The 20,607-nt window shown below is 38.7% G+C and overlaps 1 protein-coding gene across 2 annotated transcripts in view; it reads right to left on the bottom strand.

Annotated features, from left to right (window-relative positions):
• Positions 1–17,451: 17,451 nt before the first annotated feature.
• The window catches only part of PM20D1 (peptidase M20 domain containing 1), a 54,393-nt gene continuing 51,237 nt past the window's right edge, over positions 17,452–20,607 (bottom strand). For both annotated transcript variants that reach the window (XM_072648030.1, XM_072648031.1), the window contains exon 13: positions 17,452–19,538. In XM_072648030.1, coding sequence (XP_072504131.1) covers positions 19,409–19,538 — 130 coding nt within the window. In that variant the 3' untranslated portion in view covers positions 17,452–19,408. The remainder of the gene's footprint in view (positions 19,539–20,607) is intronic.

The following is a 20,607-nucleotide window of genomic DNA, read 5'->3' as shown; positions in this document are numbered from 1 at the left end:
TCCAGCACTCAAGGTAGCCACAATGAGAAGGGAGGGAGTTAGAAAGTAAATGATAGAAAAAATAAGGGGAGAAAGGGAGGGAGACAGACTGAAATTACTGAAGGTTTCAGGAAAAAGAAAGCCCAAAGACCTTGAACATAAACAGATATCAATCAATAGGAAAACCAGTGACAATAGAAGGAAATATGGCCTCCAGATCTAGTAAATGAGTATGAAAAAACTGCAAAATGAAAGAAAACAATCTAACACAATGAGACAGAAGATCCTGAGGAATTTGAGGAGGACATAGAACCAAATAATGCTGTGTCTGAGTGATTCCATAGACAAATGAGAATTATGAAAGCAGAATTTATGTCTTGCATAGCAAAAATAAGAGGCAGAATTAAAAAAAAATCTTCAGTGATAAGCTCACCAAAGGAACAAAAGAGAGAAGGATAGTTTGGAAATGCAAATACACAGAAATGAAGGATGGTCTAGAATAAGAGAAGCAACGAACAATAACATTAAAAGAGAATACACTCACTATGTAAACAAAACATAGTGATCTTAAAGAGGAATTGTAGAGATACCTTAAGGATCACAAGTCTCCCAGAAGAACATGACAGGACAAAAAACCTTAACACTGTAATGTAGGAAATAGAAGAGAATTACCTAAAACTCATGAACATAGAAAATGAAATACCAATTGAAAGAATTCAAAGATCACCTCCAGAAAAAAAACAAGGCTGCAAACTCCAAGACACGTAGTGGTTAAATTTAACAATTTAATTCAGAAACAAGTTCTGTAAGAGATCAAAAGAAAGATCTTAAAATACAAAGAAAAGAACTTTCATATAATGCAAAACTACTTGACACCCACCAGAAAATGTAAAAGGGAATGGAATAATGTGTTCTGAAGATCAGTGGAGCCAGGGTGCAGTCCAGAGTGACCTCTCCTGCAAATCTGAGCTTAACTATAAAGGACAAAAGATGGATGGTCAATAATCGAGAAAAAGTTGAAACATTTTTAGAAAGAAAACCAGAACTGAAGAGATTATTTGTTTCTCAAACACCCCAAAAACAGAATGCAGGAAGAGTGAATAAGTACACTAGATAAAGACAGTAACAATAATAGAGTGACAACAGAGAGAGCAATAAGAAACTTCTATCTAAATAAACACAAGGAAACAGAGATGAAGGTGGAAATCTGGCATAAGTAATAGTGAAGAGGAAGGTGTGTTCCTTATGGCCAGAACCTTGGAGACATCCTGCATACAGGTGAATCTATAATTGTTTTGTGGGACCACAATATTGGAGGGCACATGGAAAGATGGGACAGGGGGACAGAGAGTAGTGAGAGATGTGCCAGGGTCAAATCAAGTACAGAACGTGACTCAAGTGATCTCAGAAAAAGAAGACCCTACAGGAGTGGGTGAAGATGAGGAGGAAAGATTGCTGCCTGCCATCTAGCATCATTCTGTCTCTTTTCACACCCCCCTCATTGTTCCTGGTTTTGCCTTCAGCAGACAAACAGAGCCAGTCTTATGTCTTCCCCAGGCCAGTCATAGATATGTAAAGACAACTCTCACATCTTCCTTGAGTCTTCTCATCTCCAAGTGAAGCATGCTCTGTTCCTTCAATTCATCATTATATGCTTTCTACTCAAGGCCCTTCACCATCTTGCTTGCCCTCCTCTGGACTTTCTCCTGTCCTTAAGTTGTGGTGTCCAGAACTGACCACAGTACTGCAGATGAGATCTGTCCAGAACAGAGAATATACTCTCAAAGGAACTCTCATCTCTCTATTCATGAACAAAGTCTCATGAGCTTTTTTGGCTATTATATCCCACAGCTGACTAGGATTAAGCTGCTTGAAATCATTCCAGCCCCCCTCCCCCCAGATATTTTTTAAAGTTAAATTTCATTAAAAATAAAAGAGTATGGCATTACTTTCCAAATATAATCCAGACCTCTCCTTCCCATTTAATCCTTAGCCCTGTTAAACGAATAGATTGCCCAAGGTATATGTACTCATTGTTCAACTCTTTTGCAGTTCTTTTAATTGTATATTATTGTTTGGATAATAGGCATTTTTCTTCCACTTGGTTTTTCCTATGTGGATTGTTACACCAAACATTTTGTGGATTATGGTTCCCATTTAGGATGTTGCAGTGTTCCAAAGTTCAATACAGTTAGCACAATTGATCTGCAAAGAGGAGACTCTGGAGGATGTCACTATATATAGTGAAATCCTCTTCCATTCATACTGGGTGTCCTCCATGATGGTGGCAAACACCATTTGTAAGTACACATGTCCCTGATTTATGTCTTATTTGATATTAGTAAATGAAACATCATCAAAGTTAGTTCTATTGTTATGCTTAATAAAAATAATTTATGATCTCAATATATTCATGGTATATATCTTGCTGGAGGAACCCCTTTAAGATAATCTTTTATTCTACCAAATCAAATCCTTTCTGTAGTCAACAAATGGTAGTCACAGCAGGACACTGTATTCTCTATATCCCTTTCAGCTAACTGACAATAAAACTGTATTGTAAAATATTGTTTGTGAAAGCACACTTATTCTTTTCTTAAATTTTCATCATGGATGTCCTTGGTGCCCATATCAATTATTCTCAGAAAGATTTTGCAGAAATGAAAGAGTAGTCCTGTGGGTCAGAGATTAGTGGTATCTTCTTGATTGTCTTTTTTGAACAGCATTAATGTCCTTTATTTAACCCCTGCCATAATTTTGTAGATTCTCTGCTTTCAGATAACCCTCAACACCCTAAAAAATGTATTATTTTGAGCATGGATCTTCCCTGGTCTATGCTCAGTCTACTTTAGCTGACTTTCTTATCTTTCTTTATTTTTAGTATCATTTGTATTTCCCCATGCGGAATACCAGGGGTTGTGATATTAGAATCTACATGTAGTGGTTACATTCGCATTGATGGAAAAAGTACCTTGTTGAATATATCTAATGCATAGATTATTTTTTCCATTTTATCTCTCTCTCTCTCTTGTCCTGCTTCCAGTTTTGATTTTAAAAAATTTTGGGATGATCCTAAGCAGGATCCTAAGAGGAAATAATTTTTCCTCTATCATTTGTCATTGTTTTAGGAGGTAATACTATTTTCTTCCAGCATCTTCTTTCATAAGGTTTGCAAGTGAATCTATATTCTAAACTAGTGATATCTTTGACTGCCATAAGGCAACTTGCCAAGGAGTTTTAAGTATTTACTGATGGAGTCACTTTCTAAATTCTTTCCATCTTCTCATTATGGTATTTTTTTTTCCTATCAGTTGAACTCCTTTTATAAATGCTAATAGTCTGTTAATGTCTGTTCTTTTATCCATTTCTAATTTTTCTGTATGGATGGTTTGTCTTGCTCTGATTATTTATCTTGACAAGGAGGTGACATTGGGTCCTCAAAGGCTATATACTGGGAAGCTCTGTTTAGTCCTACATATGTTAGGCTTTGAAAGCAGCTGGGACAACAGTGTGTGTATGATATCCAAGTACCAGACCAACTAAGTATACCTATAGGCCTCACTAGTCTAGTGTCTCGATGATGAGTTCTTAGTCATGGGAACCCATGAAACAAAGAAAAATATAAAATGGCCCTCAGTCTTATATAGCCACCTCTGCTTCTTCAATAACTGTGGCAGAATGGTGAATAAGGGAACAGAGTGTATTAAGAATGACTTTTTAAAGTTCTCTATAAACATTAACTACTTTAAATATGAGATCATTTCAGTGACAGAGACAAAATGCCACTCAAGGAACTGAATCATGTTGACATTGAAATTCTTGCTATAGATGGAAGCAAAGAACATTAGGAAATTGAAGCTAATTGGAAGAATGGTTCACAAAGATGATTTTGTTGCCCATCCAAAGGCAACAAGAAACATAATTTCATAGCAAGATATATATCATGAATATATTGAGATCATACATAATTTTTTATTAGGCATAACAATAGAACTAACTGATGATGTCTCATTTACTAATATCAAATTTCATAATTTTATCATCTCAACCTGAAGTGATCATGATAAATATTTTTAAATTAATTTTTAGGATGCCTTTTGAATTTACTTGTCCAGAGTCATACAGTCTTATTTCAGAGGCAAGACTCAAACCCAGGTCTTCCCAAGTCTATGGAGAGCTTTCTATTCACTGTACTATCTTGCTCCCCTTCATTGTAATAAAGACACAAAGTTAAGCAAAAATTCTGCTGATAACATATATTGTGTTCTGCTCTCCTTGTGCCACGTCCTTCCCTATCCCTGCTGAAAGTAGGAAGATATATTTGATTATCTCTTTTCTAGGACCATTACTAGGTTTTTAGTGACTTAGAATTCAGCTTTCTTTCAGAGATCTTCTCATTAATACTGTTGTAGTCATTATGTGTATTGTTCATTTGGTTCTTGTTACATGTGCATCATTTCATACAAGTCTTCCGATGCTTCACTGAACTCCTTCTTAATTTCTTGTTTCACAATAATATTCCATTATATTCTTATGCCAAAGTTTGTTTGGCCATTCCTCAGTTAATGTAACACAGTTGGCTATTAACTGACTTCCACTCACCAATGCTGAGCCAACATAATTTAAATTTATATATAGTATTTCCTCTCAGTTGCTCCTGTAACTTGCAGTTAGGCTTGTTGATTAGGTCCCAGGTTGGGAGGAGAAAAAGACAACTACAACTGCTGTCACAACTACCATGACTACTACAACTTTGATTACAACAATTACTATCATTCATTCCTCTTCCTCCTCCTTTTCCTCCTTCCCCTCCAACTTTCAGGTTCTTTTTACTTCTAATACTATAGCCTAGGAGCCCTCACCAGTGTGTTTTCCTTTAATAATCAGCTAGTAGATAATATTTAGTTCTTAGCAAAGGTATTTGTTAAATGCCTTTCGGCATAGTGGAAAAACCCCCCCAACAGTAGTCAGAAAACATTTCTATCATAAACCTATGGTAAATTCTCTCAAAAATATACATAGTGTCCATGGGAAGAGTGGGCTGAAACTTGAGTGCAATGGTAGTGAGACATACATATAGGCTAAAGGCAACTCACCAATCCTGGTACTGCAGGGGCCTTGAAGTCTTTTACCTCTTTGTAGAATTTTTATTCAGTTCTGCTTGGGTTCATGACTCTGCTGGATGGGTGCCTTAGCTGAATCTTTTCAGTCTACTCCTTTCCATAGTTTTTTTCTGCTGCCAGGGTATCTGTTCCTCAAATTTCCTTCCTCTTGAAAGCTACTTTCTTTCTTTTTTTTGAAAGTGATTTTCTATTTCCTTGTTTGTCTGGAATGCATGTTTTTGCTTCTTCAGGTATGTCTCAAACTCTCTCAATGAATTCTTGAACTACTAGATAGAGTGTTTCCCATTCTATTGCTAAACTCCGTAGCCAATGTGAAGAGGAAAGGAGAGAAAAATCCTCAAATCCTAATTTCTCCTGCAAAAATTTCTTTCATACAGTACTCCTGAGTTTGGAATCTCTTCTGCTCTAGAACTGCTGAAATTCATCTAGGGCTTAGCTATTTAAAATCCATAAAAGTGTGGCTAATTTATTTATTCAGTTATTCTATTAAACTCAAAGAAGTGTTTGAACTATATAACCTCCTTTCCTTGAATAAATCGTATAACCTTTCCTTGGATAAAATGATCACATAGTGTTAAAAATTTATTAATGCATTAAAACCTCAACCTTTCTGACTGTGTCAACTGAGTTGGGGTATAGGGTGAGTTCAGGGAAGGCTAACACCTTTGGTGTAAGGGACTGGAGCCCTCTTTAGGACTGCTTTCCACCTTTGGTGTCCACCTAATCCACCCAACTCTCAACTGTGTCTCAAAAAAGCTTTAACATACCAAGTGGCTACACCCCAATAAACCATATTGGCAGACAGCCTAAACCAAATGGAGGATAACTGACAGACCTCAAACCCTTTGGTGAGTTACAGGGTGTCTACCCCAAGCATGTGAAGACTTCCCCTGGCAGAGTGGGCAAATGAGAACAATTTGTTCCAATGACCACAAAGGCAGCTGAAGCAGGTGCTGTGGAGTGCTTAGAGCTTGGTTAGACATAGAAGACAGCAAGGTCATCCACTGAATCCTGAGCCATCCCCAATTGTCTTGATTTTGTCTTGTCTCTGGACTGTGATGATTCTAGAAGAGAGAGGCTGATGACTCTGTGAAACTCTGCCTCATTTAAATCCAATTTATGTGGTTGGATCAATTCACACAACTCCACCAACAATGAATGTGTTTCCATTTTTCCACATATTCTCCAGCATTTATAATTTTCCTGTTTTGTCATGTTAGCCAATCTGATAGGTGTGATGTGGTACTTAAGAATTGTTTTGAGTTGCATCTCTCTAGAGAATTTTTTATATGACTATAGATAGCTTTAATTCCTTCATCTGAAGACTGCCTATTCATATCCTTTGACCATTTATCGATTGGGGAATGACTTATATTCTTATAAATTTGACTCAGTTCTCTATATATTTTAGAAATGAGGTTTTTATCAGAGACACTGGTTGTAAAAATTCCCAATTTTCTGCTTCTCTCTTAATCTTGGTTGTATTGGCTTTGTTTGTGCAAAAAGTTTTCAATTTAATGTAATCAAAATTGTCCATTTTGTCTCATAATGTTCTCTCTCTCTCATTTGATCATAAGTCTGACAGGTAAACTATTCCTTGATCCCCTAATTTGTTTATAGTATCAGCCTTTATACTTAGATCATGTACCCATTTGGATTTTATTTTGGCATACAGTGTCAGGTATTGGTCTATGCCCAGTTTCCACCATACTATTTTCCAGTTTTCTCAGCAGTTTTTGTTAAATAGTGAATTCTTATCCCAGAAGCTGGAGTCATTGGGTTTATCAAACAGTAGATTACTATAGTCATTGACTACTGTGTCTTATGTACCTAACCTATTCCACTGAATCCACCACTCTGTTTCTTATCCAGTACCAAGTAGTTTTGTTGATTGCTGCTTTATAATACAATTTAAGACATGGTATGGCTAGGCCACCTACCCTAGCATTTCTTTTCATTAATTTCCTTAATATTTTGGACCTTTTGTTCTTCAAGATGAATTTTGTTATTTTTCCTAGCTCTATAAAATAATTTTTGGTAGTTTGATTGGTATGGCATTGAATAAGTAATTTAATTTACTTAGAATTGTCATTTGTATTATATTAGTGTCACCTACCCACAAACAACTGATGTTTTTTTAATTATTTAGATCTGACTTTATTTGTGTGAAAAGTGTTTTATAATTGTGTTCATATAGTTCCTGGGTTTGTTTTGGCAGGTGGACTCCCAAATATTTTATAATGTCTACAGTAACTTTAAATGGAATTTCTCTTTTTCTTGTTGTTGGGCTTTGTTAGTATTATATAGAAATGCCAATGATTTATATGGATTTATTTGGGAAGCAAGGTTCTAAGAGGCCATAGTGAGGGGAAGAGCATTATATGTATAGGAGGATAAATAGCCCATGCAAAAACACAGAGATGGGAGATGGAGTATCAGGAAGGAGGAAATATAATTAAGCCAGTGTAGTGGGATCAGGGGGTACATGGAATAAAGTGTAAGAGGACTGGAAAAAGAAGAAGGTATCAGACTGTGAAGAGTTTTAAATGCTAAACAAATGACTTTATATTTAATCTTGGAGGTAATGGGGAGCCACTTGAGTTTGTTGAATGGGGACAGTGTATATGACATTATCAGACCTACACCTGTGTGGCTGGATTGGAAGAGGTAGACTTAAGGCAGAGAGACAATGTAGAAGTCTATTGCAGGTAAGAAGAGATGAGGTCTTAAAACAGTGTGGTGGCTGTGGAAGTGGAGAGAAGAGGATATATACAAAAGCTGGTGTAGTGGTAGAAATGACAATATTTGGTAATTGATTGGATATTTGGGATAAGAGGAATAAAGGACAACATCAAGGTTGTGAACCTGGGTAACTGGGAAGATGGTGGTGCTCTCAACGTTAATAAGGAAGTTTAGAAGAGGGGAGAATTTTTTGGGAAAAATAGTGAGTTCTGTTTTGGACCCACTGAGGTTGAGATGTCTCAAGGGCATCTATTTCAAATGTTCATTTCAAGAAACAGGGTTAAGATGGGAATGCACTCCAGAAGTGGTGGATAGTTTGTATGAAACATTAGAGATAGAACAGATATGTAAGGAACAGGATGATGATCAGTTTGATTGGAGCACAGAATGCATGGTAGTGGGATGGTGGGGAGGAGTAATGTATAATAAGGCTGAAAAGGTAGGTAGGGGCTATGTTGTGTAGATAACAAACAAAGGACTTGATATTTGATCCTTATGAGCTCTTACCCTGTCTTAAATGGGGACTAATTCACTGATTCAAAAAGTTAGCATGCTGTGATCATATAGTTCACTAAATGTAGAATAAAAATTTTAAAAATAACTGGACCAATTTTACCTTCATATAGACATCTGCATCTAGCTATTTACTAGATTTTTTCTTGGTGGACTTCCCAGGTCTTCAGAGGTGACTGGGTAGGGTGGGTATTCTGACCATACTCATTCTTTTTTTCAAAAAATTTTTAAAGTATTTCCCACATATATAAACATGCTTTAACAATCATTTTAGATTCCTTCCTTATATCATATATATATTACATATATGTAATTTTCCCCAATGACATTTATTTATTTATTTAAGTTTTCAACATTCATTTCCACAAAATTTTGGGTTCCAAACTTTCTCCCCATTTCTCCCTCCCCCCATGCCAAAACACCGAGCATTCTAATTAGCCCTATCACCAATCTGTCCTCCCTTCTAACATCCCTCCCTTCCCTTAACCCCATCTTCTCTTTTGTCCCGAAGGGCAAGATAAATTTCTATACCCCATTACCTGTATTTCTTATTTCCTAGTTGCAAGAACAATACTCAACAGTTGTTCCTAAAACTTTGAGTTCCAACTTCTCTTCATCCCTCCCTCTCCACCTATTCCCTTTGGGAAGGCAAGCAGTTCAATATAGGCCATATCTGTGTAGTTTTGCAAATGACTTCCATAATAGTCATGTTGTGTAAGACTAAACTGTATTTCCCTCCATCCTATCCTGCCCCCCATTTCTTCTATTCTCTCTTTTGATCCTATCCCTCCCCAAGAGTGCTCCCTCCTCCCACTGCCCTCCCTTCCATTATCCCTCCCACCCTGTTTATCCTTCTCTCCCCCACTATCCTGTATTGTAAGATAGGTTTTCATACCAAAATAAGTGTGCATTTATTCCTTCCTTTAGTCGAATGTGATGAGTAAGCTTCTTGTTTTTTTCTCTCCCCTCCCCTCTTTATCCTTCCACTGAAAAGTCTTTTACTTGCCTCTTTTATGAGAGATAATTTGCCCCATTCCATTTCTCCCTTTCTCCTCCCAATATATTTCTCTCTCACTGCTTAATTTCATTATTTTAAGATATGATCCCATCCTATTCAATTCTCCCTGTGCTGTGTGTGTGTGTATGTGTGTGTGTGTGTGTGTGTGTGTATAATCCCACCAACTACCCAGATACTGAAAAAAGTTTCAAGAGTTACAGATATTGTCTTTCCCTGTAAGAATGTAAATAGTTCAACTTTAGTAAGTCCCTTATGACTTCTCTTTTCTGTTCACCTTTTCATGGTTCTCTTCATTCTTGTGTTTGAAAGTCAAATTTTCTTTTCAGCTCTGGTCTTTTCATCAAGAATGCTTGAAAGTCCTCTATTTCATTGAAAGACTGTTTTTCCCCCTGAATACTCAGTTTTGCTGGGTGGGTGATTCTTGGTTTTAGTCGTAGTTGCCTAGTTTCGTCCTAGAAGCCTTTGACTTCTGGAATATCATATTCCACACGCTTTGATTCCTTAATGTAGAAGCTGCTAGATCTTGTGTCATCCTGATTGTATTTCCACAATACTTGAATTGTTTCTTTCTAGCTGCTTGCAATATTTTCTCCTTGACCAGGGAACTCTGGAATTTGGCCATAATGTTCCTAGGAGTTTCTCTTTTTGGATCTCTTTCAGGAGGTGATTGGTGGATTCTTTCAATATTTATTTTTCCCTCTGGTTCTAGAATCTCAGGGCAGTTTTCTTTGATAATTTCATGAAAGATGATGTCTAGGCTCTTTTTTTGATCAAGGCTTTCAGGTAGTGCCATAATTTTTAAATTGTCTCTCCTGGATCTATTTTCCAGATTAGCTGTTTTTCCAATGAGATATTTCACATTATCTTCCATTTTTTCATTCTTTTGGTTTTGTTTTGTGATTTCTTGGTTTCTCATAAAGTCATTAACCTCCATCTGTTCCATTCTAATTTTGAAAGAACTATTTTCTTCAGTGAGCTTTTGAACCTCCTTTTCCATTTAGCTAATTCTGCTTTTTAAAGCATTCTTCTCCTCATTGGCTTTTTGAACCTCTTTTGCTCATTGAGTTAGCTTATTTTTCAAGGTGTTATTTTCTTCAACATTTTTTTGGGTCTCCTTTAGCAAGGTGTTGACCTGCTTTTCATGCTTTTCTTGCATCTCTCTCACTTCTCTTTCCAATTTTTCTTCCACCTCTCTTACTTGATTTTCAAAATCCTTTTTGAGCTCTTCCATGGCCTGAGACCACTGGATATTCATTTTGGATGTTTGGGATACAGAAGCGTTGATTTTTATGTCTTTCCTTGATGGTAAGCATTGTTCTTCCTCATCTGAAAGGATGGAGAAGATATCTGTTCACCAAGAAAGTAACCTTCTATAGTCTTATTATTTTCCCCTTTTTTGGGCATGTTCAAACCAATTACTTGACTTTTGGGTCCTTTGTCAAGAGTAGGGTATACTTTGGGAATCTGTAAGATCTCAGTTCCTCCAAGGTGGCCCAATCAAGTGTGTACTGGTCTGGATGCATAGAAGGATTTTTGTGCCCAGAATCTTAGCAGTTACCTTTCCACAGCCACCTGGCCTCCAGTTCTGCCAAGTCAGCACTGGGAGCTGATTTTCAGATAAGCTGGATGGGCAGGACCACCATTCAGTGTGAGACAAAGACCAACTCCCCCAGGTCCTCCACTCAGGGCGGAGGCAAGACTCAGCTCCTCAATGCCCCCAGGGTTTTTTTAGCTCCAACAGTGGAAGCTGCTGCTGTGCCTGCTGATATGGCCTCTGCAGCGCATTTAGGGTTGGCCTCTGCAGCAGCTGCCTAAGGCCAGAGCTGTGGAAGGCCCTTCTCCCTTCCTAGCCAGCTGAAAATACCCTGTCACTGACCTTTGGCTCCTGTGGGTTGAGGGATCTGCAGACCTACTGCTGCTACTGCGACTGGGAATTCTGAGACCAGAGATTCTGCCCCTGAGGGCTGTTTGCCAGCCGCACTGGGCAGCCAAGGCTGGGCTGGGGTCCGCTCTGCATCTGGTGCAACAGACATTTCCCATGAGCCTTTCAGGTCACCCTGAGCTGGAAATCTCCTCCACTCTGTTGTTTTCCACTTCTGCTGCTCCAGAATTTGTTGAGAGTCCCTCTCTACAGGTATTTTATGGGCTGCGTGGGGAGACCCTGTGTATGTGTGTCTTTCTACTCCACCATCTTGGCTCCTAGCATCCCCAGTGACATTTAACAACCATTTTTTAAAACTTAGCATTCCAAATTCTTTCCCTCCCTGATGCCCCTCTCTCCTCCTTAAGAAGCCTAGCGATTTGATATAAATTATAAATGTGAAATCATGCAAAACATATTTCCCTATTAGCCATATTGCAAAAGAAAGCACAAACAAAATGAAAGGATGAAAAGAAAGGGAATAAAAAAGTATGCTCTAATCTGCATTCAGAATTCATTAGTTCTCTCTCCGGAGGTGGGATAGCATTTTTTGTTATGGGTCTTTGGACTTACTTTGGGTCATTGGATCAAAGCAGCTGTCTTTCACAGTTGATCATCCTGACAATATTACTGTTAATTTATACAGTGTTCTCCTGGTTCTGCTAATTTTACTTTGAATCAGTTCACATAAGTCTTCCCAGGTTTTTCTGAAACTGTCCTCTTGTCATTTCATATATAGCCCATAGTATTCTGTCACAATCATTTACCAAAACTTGTTCAGCTATTCCCCAATTGATGGGCATCCCCTCAATTTCTAATTCTTTGCCACCACAAAAAGAGCTGCTATAAATATTTTTGTACAAACAGGTCCTTTTGCTTTTCCTTTGATTCTTTGGGATACAGATCTAGTAGTGGTATCGTTGGATCAAAGGGTATGCAGTTTTAGAGCCCTTTGGGTGTAGTTCCAGATTGTTCTCCAAAATAGTTGGGCTAGTTCACAACTCCACCAACAGTGCATTAGTGTTCCAATTTTTACAAGTTCCCTCCAGCATTCATTATTTTTCTTTTCCATCATGTTAGCCAATCTGATAAGTGTGGAATGGCATTGCAGAGTTATTTTAATTTGCATTTCTCTAATCAGTAATGATTTTTTTCATGTGACATTTGTTTTGATAGGTTTGATTTCTTCAGCAAATTACATATCCTTTGATAATTTTTCACTTGGGAGTTGGCTCCCATTTTCATAAATTTAGCTCAGTTCCATATATTTGAGCAATGAGGTCTTTATCAGAGAAATTTGCTGTAAAAATGTTTTCCTGGTTTTCTGTTTTCCTTCTAATTTTGGTTGCATTAGTTTTTTTTTTGTACAATAGCTTTTTAATTTCATGTAATCAGAATTATCCATTATATCCTGTGATACTCTCTATCTCTTATTTGGTAATAAACTCTTCTTCTCCTATCCATGGATCTGACAGATACATTTTTCCATGCTCCCCTTATTTGCTTATGATATCATCTTTTGTGTCTAAATAATTTATCAATTTTGACCTTATCTTGGCATATGGTGTGAGATATTAGTTTATGCCTAGTTTCTGCCAAACTGCTTTCCAGGTTTCCTGGCAATTTTGTCAAATGTAGAGTTCTTGTCCCAAAAGCTTGGATCTTTGGGTTTATCAAACACTAGATTACTGTGGTCATTTGATATTGTGTATTGTGTACCTAATCTACCACTCTATTTCTTAGCCAAACAATCTCTGGCTAAGAAATACAGTAGTGAATCAGTGGAATAGGTTAGGTATACAATACACAGTAATGACCCTGGGCAAATCACTTCACCCTGTTTGTGTCAGTTTCCTCATTTATAAAATGAGCTGGAGAAAGACATGGCAAACCACTCTGGCATCTTTGCCAAGAAAACCCCAAATGAGGTCACAAAGAGTTTGATACAACTACCATGACTGAACAATAAAAACCCAGTCGTTTTGATGATTACTGCTTTGTAATATATTCTGGAATCTGGAAGTATAAGGCTGCCTTCCCTCACATTTTTTTTTGTCACTGATTACCTTGATAATCTTGACCTTTTGTTCTTCTAGCTGAATTTTTTACTATTTTTTCAAGCTCTATGAAATAAGTCTTTAGTAGTTTAATTGATATGGCACTGATTAACTAAATTAATTTAGGTAGAATTATCATTTTTGTTATATTGTCTAGGCCTCCTATGAGCAATTCATATTTCTAGAATTGTTTAGATCTGTATTTTTGTGAAAAGTGTTTTGTAATTGTGTTCACGTAATCCTTGGGTTTATATTGGCAGGTAAACTCCCAACTGTCATTATTTTAAATGGAATTTCTCTATCTCTTGCTGCTGGGTTTTGTTGGTAGTATGTAGAAATGCAGATTGATTAGGAGGGTTTATTTTATATTGTGTAACTTTGCTGAAGTTGTTTAGACTAGTTTTTTAGTTGGTTCCCTAGGATGCTCTAGTATACATCATATCATCTGCAAAGAGTGATAACTTTGTTTTCTCACTGCTATATTTATTCCTTCAATTTTTTGTCTATTGCTATAGCTAGCATTTTTAGTACATTACTGACTAATAGTGTTAATGGATATCTTTGCTTCACGTCTGATCTTACTGGAAAGGCTTCAGATTTATTCCTGTTAAAAGATACTTGCTCTTGGTTTTAGATAAATACTACTTATCTTGATAAGTTCTTTTGATTCCTATACTTTCTAGTGTTTTTAATAGGAATGGATATTGAATTTTATCAAATGCTTTTTCTGCATCTATTGATGTAATCATATGATTTTTGTTGTTTTTGCTATTGCTATGGTCAATTATACTGATGATTTTCCTAATATTGAATCAGTCCTGCATTCCTGGTATAAATCCCTGGTCATAGTATGTCTTCTTTATGATATATTGCTGTAATTTCCTTGCTAGTATTTTATTTAAAAATTTTTCACGGATATTTATTAAGGAAATTGGTCTAGTTATCTTTGTTTTTATTCTTCCTGGTTTAGGTATCAAAATCATGTTTGTGCCATAAAAGGAATTTGGTAGGACTCTGTCTTTGCCTATTTTTTCTAATAGTGTATATAGTATCAAATTGTTCCTAAAGTGTTTGGTAGAATTCATTTGTAAATCCATTTGGTCCTGGGGATTTTTTCTTAAGACATCTCATTGATGGCTTCTTCAATTTTTCTTTCTAAGATGGGGTTATTTAAGTATTCTATTATTTCCTGTTAATCTGGGCTTATATTTTTGTAAATATTCATCCATTTCACCTAGATTACCAGTTTGATTGACACATAATTGGGTAAATACCTATCAATTGCTTTTATTTCATTTTCATTACTAGTACATTTGCCCTTTTCATTTTTGATACTGGTAATTTTGTTTTTTTAAAAAAAATTAACCAATGGTTTATGTATTCTATTGTTTTTTTTTCATAAAACCAGCTGCTAGTTTTGTTTATTTGTTTAGTAGGATTTTTTCTTACTTTCAATTTTATTAATCTTTGATATTGAGGTATTCCATTTTGGTGTTTAATTGGAAATTTCAAATTTCTTTTTTCTAGCTCAATTGCATGCTCAATTCATTGATCTGCTCTTTTTCTCACGCGTTCTTTTAAAAAAGTTTTTTAGTTTATTATTTATTTATTCTTACCATTGTTTTATTTTTAAATTTTGAGTTCCAAATTTTCTCTCTCCTCCACCACCATCCCCTGCCTCAGTCACTGAGAAGGCAACCGTTATGATATCAATTATACATGTGAAATCATTCAAACATATTTCCATGTTAGCCATCTTTTCAAAGAAAAATAAAGTGAAAAAATTATACTTCAATTTGCATTCAGAGTTCTTCATTTTTTCATTAAGAGTCCTTTGGAATTGTCTTGGAACATTGCATTGATCAGAGTAGCCAAGTCTTTCACAGCTGATCATCATTACAAATTTGTTATTATTCTGCACAACGATCTCCTGTTTCTTCTTACTTCACTTTGTCAATTCATATAGGTCTTTTATTTGATGACCTCAAGAATCACAGAATCTTGGAGTTGAAAAGAGGTTATCTAGTTCAACTTTTTTTTTTCACTTTTGAGGTTGGTTTCCCTGCCACCAATCTTTTTCCACTCTAATCCATCCTCCCTTAGCTTCTGACCATATCACCCTGCCATTCAATAAATTCCTGTGTCTCCCAGTTACCTTCAGGATCAAATAGAAAATCCTCTGTTTGGCTTTCAAAGCTCTTTGTAACCTAAATGTCTTCCTACCTTTCCAGTCTTCTTACCCCTTACTTTGCCATGAGGACACTGACCTGCTTCCTCACACTAGACCCTCCTCTGCCCAGTTCTGAATGTTTTCACTGGCTGTCCTCCATACCTGGAATTCTCTCCTTCCTTGTCTCAGTCTCCTAGGATCCCTGGCTTTGTCAAGCCTTAGCTTATGTCTCACCATTGGCAAGAAGCCTTTCCTGGTCCTTCTTAACCTTAGTGCTTCCCTCTGGGATGGTCTCCAGTTTCTCCTGTAAGGGTTTGGTTTTTACACAGTTGCTTTATTTTGTCTCCCCCTTTATAAAGATGGTGAGCCCCTTGAGAGCAGCGACTGTTTTTTTTTTTTTTTTTTGTCTTTCTTTGAATCCCCAGGCAGAGTGCCTGGCATATGGTAGATGCTTAATGTTAATTGACTGACTTTTAAAAAGAAACTTTAGAAAAAGCAAGATCTAGGATTGCCTTCTTGGAAAGTCCTGGGACTTGTAAGCCTGAGTTAACTCTTGCTGCGAATAGATGAAGTTTCTTTCCCCGAGACTTCCCTACATCAATGAAATTAACAGATCTATTTCCTCTCCTGTCCCTAGGCCCCTGCTCAGTCATAAAAAGACATAATCTCCTTTTGAGCCATAATTTGCCTCCTTGCAGTTTCACCTACTGACCCCAGTTTGATCTGCAGCACATGAGTGAGTCACTTGCATTGGATTTAAGTTTCCTGGAGGCAGCACTGTGTCTTCCCCTTCTTTCTGACTGCCCAGGACTAGAGGTAAGACTTCATGTACAGAGTGGGCATGTGGATGGTACTGACAGACTGACTTGGCTGCCTTTGCTATCATCAACACAGGAACAAATTGAGACTGAGTAGATAGATCTCTTGAATGGGATCAAACCCTCCTGCACCTTTATCCAATCTTCAAGGACTCCTAACTCTCCTGGTGCTTGTGTACTGCATCTTCTCCTTTGTCTCCTCCCTCCCTTTAGCCTTGGGTAAGAGGCTAAAACCTCTTTTGTGTGCGTAAAGAATACACAGAAGGTGGTAGCCTCCATGACATTCTGGGCAGTGGGATGGGTGGGTGGGAGTTACCTGATACAAGTTCCCCCCCCCCCCCCCCCCCCCGTCCTAATCAGTTCCCCATTGGCTCATGTCATTTTGGGCCAGGTCTTTGGCCGGAGTATTTCTATGTAAAAGCCCTCAGGAAGTCCGTGGGATTGGAATGTCTAGTGCTCTCTGAGCCAGAATTTGTAGTTCCTTCTTCCCTTTCCTTTAAAAGCCTCTCACTCCTTGGGTGGGAGTTCAGAAAACATTCTTCTGAGGCCAGAGAGTGCTTTTCTCAAACTAGGCAGAGAACAAGAGGTATCTCCCTAGCAGCCCTTGTTAGCCTCATCCCACTCAGGGACTGAATCCAAGACCTGGTTGGACACGTGCTAAGTTGCAGAAGAAAGCCTTACATCTCCTACAGGCAGAAAATAAGAGGAGCCAGTAGGAAAGGGGAGAGTGGTGTGTGGAGACCCTGTAGGGGGTGCTGGGACAGAGGTGGGCCATAGGGAGGAAGAGCACAGCAGCCTTCTTCAATCCTGCTCTTGAGCATTCCCATTGGGGCAGGCCTCGTGGATCCCATCGCACTCCCAGTGAGTGAGTGGCTGCCCGGGACTCTTTCAATGATAAAAGAGCCAGGGCTTCTACTCAAACCCCTTTGTGACGTGCCCCTATGTAACTGAAATCCAGATAATTAGAAAAACTATTGAAGTCAAACCAATATTTTCTTCATCTTTGCTGCCTACCCTGGAAACTGGATCTTAGAGATCATTTTTTTTTCCAGTGATTGCTAACCTGAGATCCATATATCCCATAGATTTCCAAAGGTCTGAGAGCTTGGATGGGAAAAAAATGACATCTTTATTTTCATGAATCAAAATTAAACACACTTCAATTAACTGAAAATATTACTCTGAAAAGGGGTCCATGGGCTTCACCAGCCTGCCAAAAAATTCCATGACACAAAGAAAGCTTATGAACCCTTGATCTAGTCTAACTTTCCCATTTCAGAGATGAAGAAATTGAGGGACAGAGGGCTCAATGACTTAACTAACACCTCATTGGGAGTAAGTGATGGAAGCTGGGTTCTACCTCACTCTGGAAGGAGTTGCATTTTCTACTGTAATTTTCTACCCTACCCTAAAGGGTGAACTCCAAAGAAATGGTCCAAAGGGAGGTGTGTGCGCGTGTGTGTGGTGTGTGCATGTGCATATGCGTGTGTGCATACGTGTGCACACATGTGTGTGCATGCATGTGTGTATGTGTGTGCATGTGTGTGTGTGTGCATGTATATGTGTGTCAGGATGAAAAGACCAAGTATAGGGGACAGACAAGAGCAGAGAGTTGATTTGTTGATTTTATCTCTTGCCCCATTGGCCCTCTGAGGAGTTTCTGGCAATCCTATCCGCTGACCCCAGGGAAGGTCTGTGCTTGGCTCAGATAGAGAAAGCTCCCCTTAGGCCAAGCCCCTCTACACTTCCTTCATTCCTCTTACGACCCAGTGATCCACAAAGAGCAGCTCCCAAATCAGGACAAACAGCACCAGTCCTTGTAGACCCCCCACCTGGTTGTCATGGAAACAGATTCAAATTTACTTGGGAGGGTAAAGTTAGGAGCTTTCTCTCTCCCCCTAACGGAGGCCAACATCCTACTTCCATCCATGTCTCATCATCTAAATTAGAATGGCCTAAGTCCCATTTCTTCTTCTCTCTAGACCCCAGAGTACCCCTCCCCCTGCCTTTGATCAGACTCAATCAGGTCATGGGGCTGGGCCAGGGCTGGGGCCCTGCTGGCTAGCAGCTCAGCAGAGAGGCTGGGGCCATAAGGGCACTTGGACCCTCCCCTCCCGGAGTACAAAGCAGGGTAGGGGGGAAGGTGAGGCTGTGCCAGGGGAATGTTTCTGCAGATTAACACTGGCAGGGGTGCAGAGAGCAGGGGTAGCGGTGGAAGGAACAGGCCTGCAGGAGGGAGCAAAACTCCAGGCCAAGTGGGAGGGAGGAGAACAACCCAGGAGAGCTGGGGGCAGCCCAAGGACAGGAGGCCCTTCTCCCTCCCTTCCCCTAGAATCAGACCTCACTCAGGTTCTGGTCTCAATGCCGCTGCTTCCTCCCAGGGCTGCTCTCTGTTCCTTCTGACCCTATGCTTTGGGTGTCCCCTGGCCAGAGCTAGGCCTTTGTTTCTCCAGTAAGTGACCAGAGGCAGAGACCGCATCAGCAGGGAATAAGCTGCTGGGTACTGATCGCTTTATTTCCTCTCAAGTTGGTTTGTCTTGCTCCATATCTGGGTTCCTCTCAGCATAAGGGGCAGAGGAAGAGGGAAAGGGAGGGAGAGAGAGGGAAACAAGAGGGGGAGGAAAGTATATGAGAGGGCCAGAAACTGGGGATCCTAAGGTCAGAGCAACAGAGGGAAGGATGTAATAGAAGTAGTTGTGTATAGAAGGTTAAGTCATAATGCCTACAAATGAAAATCTTTGTTAGGAAAAAAAATGATTACGAGCCCAATACCCCAGGCCTGAAAGTTAGTAATGAGACCTAGGAAAGGTGTGTTCCATGGGAACAAAGAGATCTGGGAGATCAGGCTAAAGCTGTCTACATTCATCCTCCCCGCCCACTCACTGAAACCCTGCTTATTGTCAAGTCTGGAATTGAGGCAGGAAGGCGGGCAGGGTGCTGCTTCATGGATTAGTCCAAAAGTCTCTGGCAAAATAACGTGTATTTCTACCCCCCCCCAGGGGCTGTTTACTTTGGAGGAGGGTCTAGCATCTCCCAGGGCAGACAGTCGGAGATAATCACCATCCTCTCACAGCTCATGGACAGCAGAATGAGGTTTGGGAATCTTCTCGCTATCTGCATTCTGGATCAATTCAAACAGAAACATCACCTGGGTCTCGTAGGCTTGGATGGAGATCCTTTCATTTAGGCCATGGACACTAAGAAAGAGAAATGGGGAGATGGGCCGTATTACTATAGTATCTGCTCTGATACAAGCAATATAGAACTCCCTTGAGATTACCCGTCTCTGTCCCTGCAGGAGCAGAAGGGGGCCCGGACAGGAGCAGTATACAAGAGATTGGGATCACTTCTCAATGATTCCACTTTTAGAGTTTTCTTTTAAGCCTCAAGTTATATTTAGAAGACAAGTTCGTTTATAATACTAAACTTTCCATCAAGGGAAACATTTTATAGTTACCTATCAATATTCATTGAAAACTATTTACAATTTGTATTATTTAACCAATTATGGAAAAGATCTGGTATCTAATTCTTCACAAATATGCAAATGATTGTCACTGGGTTATCAAAATTTCAAGCATAAACAGTATAAAGTCAGCCATAGTAAGATGAGGAATTTTAGTCAATAAGTATAAAAAGCCTCAAGAGAAATAGTTTTTAATATTCATCATGTTCTAGATTTCAGAAGTAATCTCATAGTACTTCAAGATGATCTCTGCCGTCCTGTCTCCTTTACAGTTTGCTCTCCCATGGGATGACTTCCCTACATTCCTAAGGCACTAGATATATCCACCCTGAAAATCCCATTCCTCCTTCCACAGATCCTAAAGTCATGAAGAAAATAGTTAATTTTGCAGAAAGCCCAGGGAGTCTGTTTTAGACAAATATTCAAATTAAATTGCATGTTCTGAGTATATGCTGACTGATGAGAGGAGACCTGTCAGAGGTGTGCAGGGGAGTCAGTGGGGTCTGTCATCCAGGGATTAATTTTCTGAATAACCTATAGGTAATTAACTGAGAGTTGATAATCATCTCTTAGAATTCATAGTCTATTTCCTCCTAAGAACTCAAAGCATTTTCCCCTCTTTTGATCTTGTATTCATATCCCAGTGAAATGGGAATGAACAGAAACTTGTCATTTTTGTGAGACAGAGACTGAGATGCAGAGATTTTATATAATCTAGCTCTTAGTGGATTAAAACCAAGATTGATATTAGACCTCAAGAATTTTGATTTTCTGGGTTCTTTCTACTCAACTTAGACTCT

Source organism: Notamacropus eugenii, chromosome 2 (genome assembly GCF_028372415.1).
Source record: "Notamacropus eugenii isolate mMacEug1 chromosome 2, mMacEug1.pri_v2, whole genome shotgun sequence".
Taxonomy (NCBI): Eukaryota; Metazoa; Chordata; class Mammalia; order Diprotodontia; family Macropodidae; genus Notamacropus; species Notamacropus eugenii.
Note: the sequence above shows the minus strand (reverse complement) of the source record. Positions and strands in the feature narration are given on the sequence as shown.